This window comes from Dromaius novaehollandiae, chromosome 3 (genome assembly GCF_036370855.1).
Source record: "Dromaius novaehollandiae isolate bDroNov1 chromosome 3, bDroNov1.hap1, whole genome shotgun sequence".
Lineage (NCBI taxonomy): Eukaryota > Metazoa > Chordata > Aves > Casuariiformes > Dromaiidae > Dromaius > Dromaius novaehollandiae.
This window is the reverse complement of record NC_088100.1, coordinates 24,416,041-24,430,922: the sequence shown is the minus strand read 5'-3', so window position 1 is coordinate 24,430,922 and position 14,882 is coordinate 24,416,041. Positions and strand designations below refer to the sequence as shown.

General features: G+C 33.7%; 1 protein-coding gene across 1 annotated transcript in view; it reads left to right on the top strand.

The window, feature by feature from the left end:
• Positions 1-14,882, top strand: part of CSMD1 (CUB and Sushi multiple domains 1) — a 1,240,345-nt gene that overhangs the window by 1,217,712 nt on the left and 7,751 nt on the right. Inside the window, exons 61-67 of the mRNA XM_026097018.2 lie at positions 831-1,004; positions 3,375-3,448; positions 6,612-6,723; positions 7,854-8,033; positions 9,673-9,717; positions 13,513-13,674; positions 14,735-14,847. Of these exons, the coding sequence (XP_025952803.2) occupies positions 831-1,004; positions 3,375-3,448; positions 6,612-6,723; positions 7,854-8,033; positions 9,673-9,717; positions 13,513-13,674; positions 14,735-14,847 (860 nt within the window). The remainder of the gene's footprint in view (positions 1-830; positions 1,005-3,374; positions 3,449-6,611; positions 6,724-7,853; positions 8,034-9,672; positions 9,718-13,512; positions 13,675-14,734; positions 14,848-14,882) is intronic.

The following is a 14,882-nucleotide window of genomic DNA, read 5'->3' as shown; positions in this document are numbered from 1 at the left end:
ATATATGGACTACCACAGAATCCTCTTTCCTTCTTCCATAAAGCATGCTCTGCGATATAATTGAGTGGTTGCACCCATTCAAGATCATGGTCTTCTTCCTTTCTCCAAAAGTCACCTCCATCTCTTATTATCTAATTGGACCCAACACCATTTCCCTTACTGACAATCTGATTTAATGTTCTGACTTTGAGTTGTGGTGAATATGATTAAAAATTTTCCCTTACACTTTTCCTTTCTTTTCTTTATTTTCATTTCCACTAACAGGTGGGAATAAGGATCCTAACCCTTAAGCCTTCCTCTGTTTTCTTAATCCATTTTTCTTTTCTGAAGGCGAGTATACACCCTCATATTTTGCTTGTATTTGATTTGCAGCTTCTTCTAAAACTGTCGATTCTTCTCCTCCAGTGCCTGAAGTCTTGTCAGGACTCTGACAAAGATTTTTCTTTTTGCTTAATGAAGGCAAAAACTTACAGCCTACTCACTTGAGGGCAACTTTTCTGAAAACTGGATACATTTTGAAGCATTACAATATAACGTTGTCTACTTTGAGATCCAAATCCAATCAGCATTGAAGTGTCTCAGTTAAAAGGTCTGGGTTTTCTTAGGTTAAGTCTTATGCCTATAATAACAATGACAATTAATTTTAAACTGTTAGCAAGAATTTATTTGAGCTATAGTCCTACACAGATGAACGAACATTGATAAGATCGCATTTGCACCCATATTCAGTATGTCTGACTTGCAGCTAGAACATTGGAGAATGCTTTTGAGCTTTTGTTGAAGCATGTTTAGTTTTTAATAATTCCTTTCTTTCCTTTTTTATGTATTAGCTGTGTTTTGTGGTGATCCTGGTACTCCAGCAGAAGGACACCTTAATGGAAAAAGTTTCACCTACAGATCTGAAGTTAGCTTTCAGTGTAGACCCCCATTTATTCTGATAGGCTCTTCAAGAAGATACTGTCAAGCAGATGGTACTTGGAGTGGAATTCAGCCAACATGCATTGGTAATAATTACCATTAGTTATGCTGTTTTTACTGAGAATATTCTTGATAAACTATTACGCTATCATAAGTCTAGCAATTAGCTTTCCAAATATAGAAAACTTCTATGTAGTATAAAAAGAACCAGATAAATAAGGTTATATTTTGAGTATAAAAATTTTAGCATAAACACAATCACATGTGAAGTCATTTGTAAATTTACATGATTGCTTGTCTGGTGGAAATGCAGAATGTCAACAAGTGCAAGTGCATAAATTTGTTCCCTCTATTTTTGGAATCTTTTAGATACATAGAAGCCTTTTTAGTAAATTAAAGACCAGATTCTATCATTGGAGAGTTAAAGCCACTAGTTAGAATCAATCCTAAATCAAAAAGCTCTTTGGACCTTGCAAAAGTCGTTTGTACAACTCAAAAGAATGAAGTGTATTGGGTCTGATCTTTTGAGATTTTGATAAACTGTTGAGTACTGTCAGCTTCTTATTGACTGACATGCAAGTGATAGGTTCTTAGCATGCAACCTAATCAGATTATGAGAAATAGTGGACATCTGTAACTCCCATGAACACAAGCGTTTGCCCAACTTGGCGTGATTTACTAGAGAAAATTATTTTGGTATGATAATAGAAGAATCCTCTGATATTTTCTCAGAAAACACCTTCAGGTACAGACTGTAGCCCAATTATATGTTTCCCTGTGGCTAAGATATTGGCTCTGTGGAAAAGCTGGTGTGGGCAGTTTGGGTGGAGGTGGCAAGCAAGATTATGGAAAGCAGTCTGTATTTGTGAATTGTTAAGATATTAATAGTTGATACAATTCTTAAAATAAATTCAAAACTCCTTCTATCCATAATTTTTATGATGAATTCAGCTAGGTATATTACATCTATGTTTTGTAACACCAACAAGAAGGTCTAAGAAGACAAAATGTGATGTCTGTAATGGAGAATCAACTATGAAAATGTCTTAATGAGTAAACTTCTAATTCACTTACATTTTATATAGCACAATATAGAATTATTTCCCTGTGTGCATAGCAAATTTTGTATCAAAAAGATAAACTTTATTTCTTTATTTTACACCATATTTCTTAAACTATTGTAATAGCAAAACATTAGAGCATCTGAAATATTTACAGATAACATCATTATAGCAATTGAAAATTAAGACCAGTGAACAGAGAACTGCCTATAAGCGCCACATTCCCAAATGATGGTATCATTTTCTACTTCTGTGTACTGATCATTTCTTTATACTAGCTGAAGACTGCTTCGTTCTTTCCCACTATATTTGTTTTTTCTGATGAGGTACTTCTTAAAAAGTCAGTTCTGCTTCATGTTTCTATTATTAGCAAAGGCATTCCAGATGATGGTACTTTGTAAAAAGTTCTGGAGTTGCTCAGCGTGTTTGCTTGTTTTTTAATCTCACATCAAAGTCAACATCCACCAAACTTTTGAAGCCTTTAGTATATGTCAGTCCAGCTGTTGCTGCTGAAATTGTCTTACCATCATTGAAACTGGAAGTTGACCTAGAGGGAAATGGCATATCACATCATTGGGTTACAGAAGACTGAAAATTGTTAAGGTGAAACACAGGGCCAGGTTGTGTCCTTCATATTGCAGTGTCAGTCCAAAAACAGAGTTGATTGCCAAGAGGGTATAACATAGTACAGAGAGATCCATGAGATCAGGTCCTGTGCTGTCTACTAGGTGGATATGACAGGGGAAACCCCAAACCAACTACACCACCAGAATGTGAAGTCGACATCAATTAATCAGAAAAAATTTCGGGATGCTTTAAATAATACTGGTGAAACTGAGCATCTTATAATTTTCTAAACTGTGTTGGCATATGTTTTGGGGAGGATCTTTCCTTCTTCAGCATCTCCTCCTGTAGAGGTGATTCTCTCGAACAGTTAAGTATTTCATTTGCTATGAGGAAGCAGTTATATATATTTTTTTAGACTTAACTATTAAGCTGTTCTTTGGAAAAGAAGAGAAGGAAAATATGCCTCTGTATGTTCCATCTACACTGTGAATAGTACTTTAGGAGAATGCAATCTGTTATATATTCAAAAAGGTTTAAAAGGATAAGCTCAGTAATAATGAACACAAACCTAATTCTAAAGAATTCAATGCCAACGATATCTGCAAAAAGAACCCTTTAAATAATATGAATGTACTGAAACAAAGTCCTGTAATTTATCTTTGAAATTTAATATGGAATAATAATGTATTGTATTGCAATACATACATTCCATTAATAATGAGAGTCTCGTAGTCACTAGATATTGATGAAATGACTTAATCTTTGCAAACAGTTTTAGAATATTCTTTCCGTACAATAATATCTTTCATGTTTCACATTTTACATTAGATCCAGCTCACAATACATGTACAGACCCTGGTACTCCACATTTTGGAATACAAAACAGTTCCAGAGGTTATGAGGTAATTCTTTCATTAATTTGTCAGCTTCCTAAAATGAAGATGTATTTAATTATTACAAATACATTAAATTATCTGTAGGCTTAAAGATCTATTGTAAACCTTAGCAAATCTCCACTCCTTTTTAATAAAACTCAGGCTTCATTCTGAGTTATTTTTTAACATACAAGTTAAAGAACGAGCTTCTAACCTTGCAATATATCATGATTTCAGTTCTTTAGGAGAGTTCAATACAGAGGACTATTTATAAATTGCTTACACAATATGATATGACATGATATAATTACTTTGCTTTATGACCATAATTCTTTCATACGTTGATGAATAGTCAGTAAATACCTAACATCCCAAGACCTGTCTGATCCAAAGGCCATGTAGTCCTTGACAAAAAAGTCATCAAGTAGCTTACTAAATTAGCAATTGATGTTTACATTTTATTCACAGTCAAAGAAGATACAATTATTCTATGTGTTGGATCCGGATTCTCTGTGATGAATGTCCATTTTATAATTTCCAAATTCCCTATAGGATACTGTTCACCAAATGACATTCATAAAAATGACTGAGGAAAGAAAATACATACAACAGTGATCAATCCCTAATTTTTGTTTAGATTGATTAACTCCATGTGGATAGATTCTTCAGGTATAAATATTTGTGATTGGAATCTGAAATATGCTCTCTTTTGAGTTTCCTGCTTATTTCTGAACTTAGGACATTGTGCCATATGGTGTTACAATCAAATTCAGCAGAACTTTTTTTAAAAAAATCCTTTCTATAAGTTCCTCTCCTTTCTGGTGCAGTCTCTCTCCTGGAATTGTGCTGTCCATCTTAGAAGTGGTTGGCAGCTCCTTTCTTCACCTTTAACTTCTACCCAGCTCACAGGTGCCCAGGCACTTTCACCTCAGCCACATCTTGTGGCCTCATCTCTGAGGTGGGTTTCCTCCCAGCAGTAGGTACATCTGTTGTCTCATCTTGAGCCTGTGCCTCTTCCCATCATCTCTTCAAACACAACTCTGATCTGTGCCTAATTTGACCCAGAGTTTTTCTCCTTCCCACTTCAACCTGCTTCACAAGTTGACCTTAATATTTAGATCAGAGTTGTACTGCTCCAGTTCCTCTGAATATGAAGACTAAATTTCTCTTTTCATTTACTTTTGGAGGCAGTGGTAGTTCTTTGTCTGTTCTGGACTTAAGCTTTAAGTGTGTGTTTTCACTCCCAAACACAAATAGTAATCACTTAGGGCTGAAGCTATGCATGTATGCATTGCTATGGTCAGATCCCAGTCTGGCACAAGATGTTGACTTCTCTCTGATTAATAGTGAAGTAGATTTTTTTTGGCCTATGTGATTAGTGGGGCTTCCAGTTTGTATGACTTAGCCAAACTTCTATAAACTGGCTTTTACCAGTTTTTCCTCATCACAGAAAGATGTGATGACAGGCAGGAGACCTTTGAAGGATTTTCTTCTATGCACTAGCATCACTTCTGTCTTGCCATGGTTCATTTTTTGGCTGTTGTGCTTCACTGCTCTGTAACTGTTACAAATGCCTCCAGTGTTTTTCCCTCAATCATTATACAAAGAGTGCACTGCTTTTATTTTTACTTTTTCCTGTAGAAAGAGAACTACCTTCAACATAGACATTTAATTTTTCCTTGGCCTTCTGGATCAGTGAGGAAATATTTACAACTCATCATTACTTACTGATACTATAATTGTTAATTTTGTAAGAAGCAAGATGACTTAGAGAGTCAAGAGCAGCTACATTCTGTTCTGGTTTATACTACAGACACGCTGTGTGTCATTGGAAAGACACAGAGATGGAAATGTTTAAAATAGTTACAAGTAAATAAGCCTATAAAACCATATCAGTAATTTGACATTTAAAAATAACAATGGATTTCCCAAGCCACTTCAGGTAGAACTGGAGCTGCATTTGCTGAACATCTATCATGATAATCTCTTTTCGGGTGACTAAGTATATATTTAACTTAGGTAGCCAATTTTGAAAATACTGCCCTTTGCCTCACTTCTCTTTTTATTCTATTGCACTGATTAGGTATTTTTAATATCCATTGAAGTCCTCCCGTGAATTTTGTGTTATATAACTATCTGCATTTATATCCCTGCAAAGTATTTTATTAGTATTCATTGATTACTGTTCACTTGCAACATGCTTATTTGCATTTTACCATGTGATGTGTTACTTAATAAATTGAATAATTTCAAACAATATTTACTTTTTTTTCATTTTATATGATCATATCTATTGCCAAATTGTTTTATCCAAAAACAAAGCAATTTCTTTATCCACATCCTCAAGTATCCTGGTCTGGACTATTCTAAATATTTTTTTCCGTACTATCAATAAGTCCATTTTACTAGAACTTTCCACACAATCTCTTTCTCTTATATTATGAAAGTTCTTCCTTCATCACAGCATCTTTTGTATCCAAATTTCATGCTTTTCTTTTCTCAGTGGAACTCTAAAGAAAGGCGTTTTTCTCACTTTGTGCCTTTTCTTCTGAAAAAAAAAAAAAATCTTCTTTTGCAGACCAGTGTTTCACCCTTCAGAAGAAAAGTCATGTCACAATTGACCATAGTAAGGCTTTCCATATCATCAGTCTGCGAGTTGAACATCTCAAGTAAAACTTAGGTAGCTTCTAGTAACAAATGCAATGTAAAGAATTGTGGCCCAGAATTTTTTCTATTCAATTTAATTGTGGATGCAATTATTCTTTATAGTTTTTTCTTTCTTCTTTTTCCTCTTAAAATAGTTTTGATAAAGATATGCAATATGAGGAGAAATATTTAAAATAAATTTTATGATCAAATCCTATTGAAACATGCAGTGGTGTCCAGCAAACAGATAGGCCTATCATTTGGTTGCTTCTGTCACTCTGACAAACAAATTAGCTGAAATGTATGCGTGTCATTCTTTTCCATGTTCACAGCCCTTTCTGTGTTTTTTCACTTACTGCTTTCAAATAAGATTATGAAAGATCAACTACTTAAACTTTTCATGTCATAAAAGTTTAATTCTATAAACTGTAAACAGAAGCTATTTTTATTTTTGAAAAATCTCTCTAGTAGCTTATCACTGTATTGATATCTGACTATATGTGGTAGATACCTATTTCATCTAATATCCTGTTTTCGTCCTTAGGTTGGGAGCACAGTTTTTTTCAGATGCAGGAAAGGTTATCATATTCAGGGGTCTACCACCCGTTCTTGTCTTGCTAACTTAACCTGGAGCGGCATACAGTCTGAATGTATTCGTAAGTCTGGTTCTCTTATTCAATTAGTTTGTATGCTATGCAATTTTGAGAGTTAAAATCAATGCATGTGGAAGCTCATAGTAAATAATATGCCACAAAAAGTCAACTTTACTTAAAAACAATATGCAGTTTACCCTATTTGTTTCTGTTTCTCAGAACAGAGATATATTTAGGATTATTACTTTGAAATAACTTTTTTTAGATCATTATTTTTCATGGGGATCATAATAATTCTATCAGTTTTACTCAAAAAATGTCTGTCCTCATTACCTCCACAGCATTAGTTGCTTGAAGTTAATCTAGTTTCTCTGTGTTGGATTAATAATTGGATTAATAGAGAACAGAAAGTGTAATTCAATATGCATGGGGATATTTTGTTGGCTAGAATTTTGTGAATCAAACTAGAACTCACAGAAATTCTGCTTTTCTGGCCTCTGCCTGGTTATATAAGTGACTAGTATATTCATATCTGTGTATTAGTTGGAGAACATCAAATAATCATTGTGTTAAAATACACTGACCTAAGCTAGAAGTAATCCATTAGAGTGACCTTAGATTCTTATCCTATTTCAAATTAACTTTGAGTTGTTATAAATGAACATCATGGAGCACAAAGAAAGAAGCACATTGAGCAAAAGTGTCTGTTATAATCAATGTACTATGACAAATTCTTCCTGTGGAACCTTTATTTCATTTGAAATTTATAATGAATTTATTTAGCACTATAACCATTCTGTAATTTTCAAGGTTGTTTAAAACTTTGAATGGAAGTGATGCTTGAAGCTGTGACAGTACAATAATTCACAGGACCAATCATTGCAGAAAGTATAATGGCATGGGCCTTGGCTTCCCTTCATTTTAACTCTTTTCTGCCTTGCTATTATGATTTAATTTCAGTATATTGTTCAAAAATATGTGACAGTATCATTTCCATCTTCCCACTATACTAAAACCATACACTCAGAGTATAACTGCTTCTTGTAAATGCAAGGTACTTGTCATTTCTAAAAGGTGTACAAAGTTTATCTAATGAAAAGGGATGGGTTGGTATGCATTTATTTTAAATTACATGCACTAATCTTGTGGGAAAACTGTCATCAATGTTTCTAACTCTAAAAAAAAATTTGCAGCTCATGCTTGCAGGCAGCCAGAAACTCCAGCACATGTTGATGTGAAAGCAATAGATCTTCCTACTTTAGGATATACTTTGGTGTATACCTGTCAGCCAGGATTTTTTCTTGCTGGTGGATCAGAGCATCGGACTTGTAAACCAGATATGAAATGGACAGGAAAATCACCTATTTGTAAAAGTAAGTCATTGCTCATGTGATATGTTATGCCCTACTTGGTTGGATTTCATTTTTCCCTTACATTTTTATTTTATATAATAGCATTGAATTTGCCCAATTACTGTTTAAAAATGCATATGACACAGTAGCTTTTACTTTTTGAAAGAAACTCACTGAGGAAAATATGTGGGTATGTGTGAGTAAATGTACAGGCACACATACATATCTTTACACATAACAACACCAAACAAAAACTAAATAATATAAAGTATCACTTATAACTACATTTTCCTTATCTTTCTAGCACAGTTTCAAAGAGTATTTCAATGTGCTCAAAGCTTAATGTATGATTTGTGATTACGGACAAGAACAAAAGGTTATTTTTTGGGAGGCAGATTTTTAGATTCATTCAGGCATGCTTGGTATGCATGCTTTTTGTCTGAGAGAAACTTCTTTTAAAACAAAAATGAACAAAAACCTCAAAAAATAAAAATTAGTTTTTGCACCAAATTCCACTTTCCTTTACGCATATGTAAATTTCTTATATATTTTGCTAGAGTAACTCTGAGTATATAGTTAGTAAAGCTAAATCAGCCCTTACATGCGAATAAACATGGCTATAAGTTTCCATATCCAGAAAATTAAAAAAGTTAATATTTAAAATCTAAGTAAGGGAAAAGCAGTCAGATGTTGTGGGTAAGACACTTGCAACATAATGTTTAATTCTAATATACCAAAGAACTCTAATTCCATTTGAGGTGTGAATAGTTTTTCTTAAAATAATGGGTAGGCCACTTTGTTTCAACATTGACAAGAAGCATCATCTAGGGATAGAGCATTATCTTCTTATGCTAGTTCCCTAAAGGATGATTTTTCATGGGTAATATATAATTAATGAATTGAGATAAATTACCTTGTATGTGTTTTTGTTCATTGTCTTTTCTTTTAAGGTAAAATACAGAAAAAGATTCCTACTTTCATACAACCAAACAAGAATGGATTCTTTTTTATTGGCTTACAATCTTTAGATAGAATTCTTCTTGTGCTCCCACTTTTTGTGCTTTTTTTAGCACTTGATCAGTGTAATCAGTGAATCTCTACTCATAAAGAAAAAAGCATGTGAGCATCTTACTACCAGGCATTAGTATTTTTAAAGTGGCTATCAGTACATGGCCAAACTTGAGATGGGATCAATGGACATAACTCTACTGACTATACCAGAAGTACATGTCATCATAATTCATCTATCTGGCTTTTGCTGATTTGTGTCATAGATTCACCAGTCTTTATTAATTATGTTTTATTATATTTAATATAGTATTATGCATAATTAGACATAGTATTTGTCCCCTCTATAAGGCTCTCTTTTATAGCACTGGGACTGATATAAAAATTTTTAGGTCTAAGTATATGAAAAATCTAGCTATCCAGACAACTTTCTGCAGTAAAAATGTTGTTTTCCTAAATTATTTTCTGATGTTTTTTGTGTAAGTGTTTAGGTTTGAACATGTAAAGTATTCAAGACTTCAGTTATTTCTGTTTTAAATATAGCTCTATTGGATAAGGGTTAATTGCATCAATCAGGCATTGTTTTAGCATTCTATTAAAAACCAACAACAAATATGTTCATGAAAATGATAATTTGTCTTTTTACTTGTAGGTAAAGGAGTGAGAGAAGTTAATGAAACAATAACTAAAACTCCAGGTTTGTATACAAGAAGAGTTTTAGAACTAAATAAATTCAAATGATTTACATCCAAGATTGTTATGGATGATAAAACTATTTCCAATATTTAACTGAAGTATTTCATTACTCATTTCAAAGGAATATAAATGCTCAGGGTGTTCATAATGACAAGTACCATGTAAGACCTACTTTCTGAAATGCTTTCCTAAAGAACATCTGTATATAGTAATTTCTACAATGTTAATTTTGTAAATTGAACAAAAAAAATGTCAAGCCAAAAGGGTAAAGCATAGGTAGACAAGAAGCAGATTTGAAGTAGTTTTATATCAGAGATTGCTATAATGGAGAGCCTTATAATGAGTGTAGACTATAACACAGAAAAAATCAGTTTTCGAACTTTGGCTGGCCTTCCTCTCAAAGAAGTTCTCAAGGTGCTCTCAGCCGGGTCTTCCCGGCTGTGTGGACCACCAGTAGTAAGCAAATACTGCTGCCACATTTGCCTCTTCATGAGCATGTTTGGAATTAATCTTTTCCTCCTGCTAGTGATAAAATGGGCAAATACCTTTGAGAACTGCTTTGTGTAGATCTTTTTAGATTCAGTCATTTTCAAAAAATGAAAGGCCTAATTTTTTAACTCACAGTTAACTACAAACAGAGTTTTCACCAAATAAATGTACTTGCAACTCGATATTCTAAATTTTAGCAGACTGCAGGAAAAATAAGATGAATGCTTAACACTCATGGCAGTTCACAGAAGGACCATGTAGAATACATGGGATAAAAAGAGATTTCTACTCATAATTAACCTTCCTGGTGAAATTGTTAGCAAGATTGTCAGGTGAAGCCATAAATGAGTTCTTTTCAAATGCATCGCTTTTATACTAATGCAGAATACAATGTGCATTCATCATAATTAATATACAGTCTTCACTTACTGGAGGCTTCACCTCACTGCACAGCTAAGTTATGCCTTAATCTGCTACCACATGGTTTTTGAAGTTTTCTTACCAAATTAAAATACTGAACAAGTATTCAAATACATTCACTATGCAGAGCATCGGTATCAAATCACACCATATTGTGTCTTTTATGACCAGTTTTGATAGGTACTATTTGAAAGGTATCTATTATAAAAATGAAATATTATGACTATACATGCCTATGATGGTAAGAAGAGAAGTGAAACTGTCTAATAAATGACAATAATTAAAAAGGAAAAGTTTTAAGGTTAAGGAAAAGTTTTAAAAGCATATCTGCATTATTATTACTGTTCTTAAAACTGTGAATTCTATCCAGTAGGGAAATCTACCTCATAGCATTTTCTTTATCCTGCTTTCTTGGCTTTTGGTAGAACTGTATTTGCTGCTATGTATACTTTAAATGGCATAGAGCTAATTTTTCTGAACTAGAACTTGTGTAACAGAACAGATTCATGTTCTCACTTTCCATGTTTGGATATCTGAATCCAAGTGATGTTCCTAATTTTTTATTAAGTGGGTAGTTTTTGCCACAGTTAATGTTTATATAAGCAATAATAACTATCATTTTTAAAGTACTGTAAATTGTAGTAGGGTATAAATTGCAAATAATGAATTCTCACAATATACATGAAGTTTAAGAATTACAATGCTGTCTTCGGTTCCTATGGTTCTCACTGCTTTGTATAATCTTTGCAAAAATAGTTAGCAAGCTGTTTTAAGTAATATCCATGGATTTGCCATTTCTAACATTGTGGAAGAGAATATGCAAGTAGTCCACCACTGGTGTGATAATACCTGATTCACTTTTCTCCACCTGCCTTTGCCTGCAGTGTCTGGGAAAGGCAGAGACATCTCAAGGGCTGGAAGGATTTAGATCAGAGCTATTCAATCATTCATCAGCACCCTCCATGGGACTGCAGCACTTATATTTTAACCTTTTCCAGAATCATAATTGGGAAGTAGAAAAGCTGTTTTCTTCCCCTACTGATTCTGTCCATCTGCAGCAGATGTAAATTCTGTAAATACTAAGCCAGTGATGATATTCCGCATACAGTGACGAGTTCTAATTGATGGTCAAAGTGTTAGAGAAGCTGAATGATAGATATTGAAGATATTGAAAGTGGTGATAGAAGTATTGTGTCCACTCCTTGATAAAAATCTTATTTAGTACCTCTCAACACTGTAACAGGTTTATGTCAGTGACATAACATAAGTGTCTTTCACCTTCCTAGGAATAAATTCAGATGCACATTTTTAATGAAAAGCAAAACAGATACCAAAAACCACAAGCAAATGTTCAAGCTCAATGTCACATGATTTGAAAACTCCTTTAGTACATTAACTGTACTACCTCAGATACCAGTCCTGCCCTGGCATCCCAGTGAGTGCAGACCTGCTGTGTGGCTGTGAGAACTCTTGGCGTACTCACAGCTCCACAGAATCACAAGTGCCCCCTGCCCACAGCAGAACTCTGCAGGGCTGGGGCTTTACACCAGGGAACCTAAGCTTAATACTAGAGATCTAAAAGACTCTGAAATCTCAACTGAAATTTAGTATAGACTAAATTCAGTATAGAACCACTATCTTTAGAAGTGCTCAAAGGTATTTGTAAATACAAAGAAGTCATTCATTTTTAGAGTTTATCTAGAAGAGTATGAAACACTACTTTTCTATGTCATTTTGTCAAAATACCATGTGATTCGCTCAACAGTTCTTTTAATAGAATTTTATTTTGATTTTTTAAAGCACTTTTCAAATTGTCACGCTAGAAAAACTTAGCACTACATGGGAAAATGTCTATTTTCACTTGTCAGAAGCTGGCAGGAGCCACTGGGTGCTGTCTAGCCAGGAGGAGGGTTCGTCCCTCTTGGCCAACATGTGAGATATAGCAACGTGTAGGCGGGGAAATGAAAGTTCAAGAAATATGTAGGACCCAGCAAACGTATCTAACATAAAGTGAACATCTGTTAACCTAAGATTTTTTTTCTACTCTGGTTTTCTTTCTAATTAATGTACACATATTGCAGAAACTGTTGAACGATAAGAGACACTTCTTTTATTCTGTAGGCAATTTAGTCAAATATTTCAAATACAACATTTAAATATAAATAAATATATATTTTTTCTGCATAGAGGAAAAATCCCATAACATCAAGAAAATGATGAAAATACATATACTTCTACTGATAACTCATGCCTTATTTTATAGGCTTTACACTTCATACTATTTAAAGTGAAACTGCCATTTCAGAGAGAGACCCTTATTTTAAAGCAAAAATTTACCCTGCTCGGACACCTCCACCATTCACAGGTGCAATAGTATCACATGAAAAAAGAAAAGATGTGGAGTCCAAAAAAGATTGATAAAGGACTTGTGCTAAATTCCATTTTGAATCCGATGACAGTGATTGTATATCGCACACAGTGCTGCTAGAATAGATTTGTGAAACAAAGGGGATTACCTAACACCTCCTTCAAGGAGTCCCCAACTTTAGAATATTCTTCTCCTTTTTTCATCGTACCCTAAGACATGGGGGCTTTAAGGGTAGAACTCACCGTTTCTTGTAGTATTGGGGACATTCGCTGAAGCATACATGCAGTGTGATGTTATAACGATTTATGTCGTAATGGATAAGTGCAATATAGGAAATTGTGTGGAAAGTTTGTTATATACATTTCTTTTACTGTTGTAAAATTTTGACTGCTAAATGTACTTACAACAGTAGATTGAAGCTGCAACAGAGAAACCAAAGAGCATGGATATGAAAGATTGTTATTGTGTTGTAATTTACTGCTTTATTTACTGTTTCCTTTTTTGCCCACTTTTGTTTAGTTCCTTCAGATGTCTTTTTCATAAATTCACTGTGGAAAGGGTTTTATGAATATTTAGGAAAAAGACAGCCTGCTACTCTAACTGTTGATTGGTTCAATACTACAAGCGGCAAAGTGAATGCCACATTCATTGAAGCATCCAACATACAAATCAAGCTATCAGGTAGGTTCAGTAATAGATATTAGAAAAGCTCTCCTTTTCATATTTTCACCTATTCAATTTTGTTGTATTTTCTGCTGAACACAAAATGAAACCAAAACTTTATCTTCTCATTAAAAATCTTTTCAGCATTTTTTGCAAAAGTGTTGCTAAATGTAATGGACTGCCCACATTTCAGTCAGTCTATATTTGGTTACCCCCCTATTTTTTCCTTTACATTTCAAATAAATATGGAGGTGTTTTTTTTTAATCTCAGACTGTTGGGTCGTATCGATATGTTGAACTCACAGGTATTTTTCAATTGGCAGGCAAAGTGTGTACAGCATTTTAAGAACTGTAATGTTGAAAAGCTCCATTATTCAATAGTGATTAAAATCTGCTTTAAAAGAATAAGGTCTTGATAATGGCATGACAGAAAATAGGCACAGATAACTAAAGAAGTTAGTAAATTATGCACACCTTTTAATCAATATCATTGTGCATTTCTTTCTGCAAAACTGAATGTGGTGTTCTGATCTAATATTCTGATCGCAGTTATATTTGAAATGAGCATTGTCAGCTTTCCAAGCCTTTTAAAGTCAAGAGTATGGAGAGAATTTCAGTAGCCATCTGCCAAATAGCAAACTTTCTTCCACTGTACCATCAATATTTACCATAGCAATATACTGTTGTGAATAAAATCCATATTTCTGCAATTCAAATCGGCAGTCTTACTGTAGCAGGCAAGGAATTCTGTCTGTATTCAGTTATTGAAATAGTGCATGAAAGGACAAATATTTTTGCCCATTTACATGTAAAATTAAACTCAGTAGAAAAACATCTTTACATTCTGTTATCAAATATGATTTGGATAAAAGATCAGTAAAAATAAAATCCTGTTATTATAGGATTATAAAATCCTGCTTTATACAGGTTATAAGATTCTTTTAGTGCAGAGTGTTTTTTTCCACAATATATTTTGGTTATAATTCTAAAGCAATATACTTGGGCTCTGAAAGAGTATTAGAATAAACTGGTTCAAAAATTGTTTAAAAGATATATGTTTCTTCCTTTTTATTCATAGGTGTTTACAAGAAAGAAGAAGCCCATTTACTCTTGAAAGTCTTTCAGATTAAAGGACCTAGTGACATTTTTGTAAGCAAGTTCGAAAATGACAACTGGGCATTAGATGGTTATGTAAGTAACCAGACTTCTACTGATAATGCTTGCTC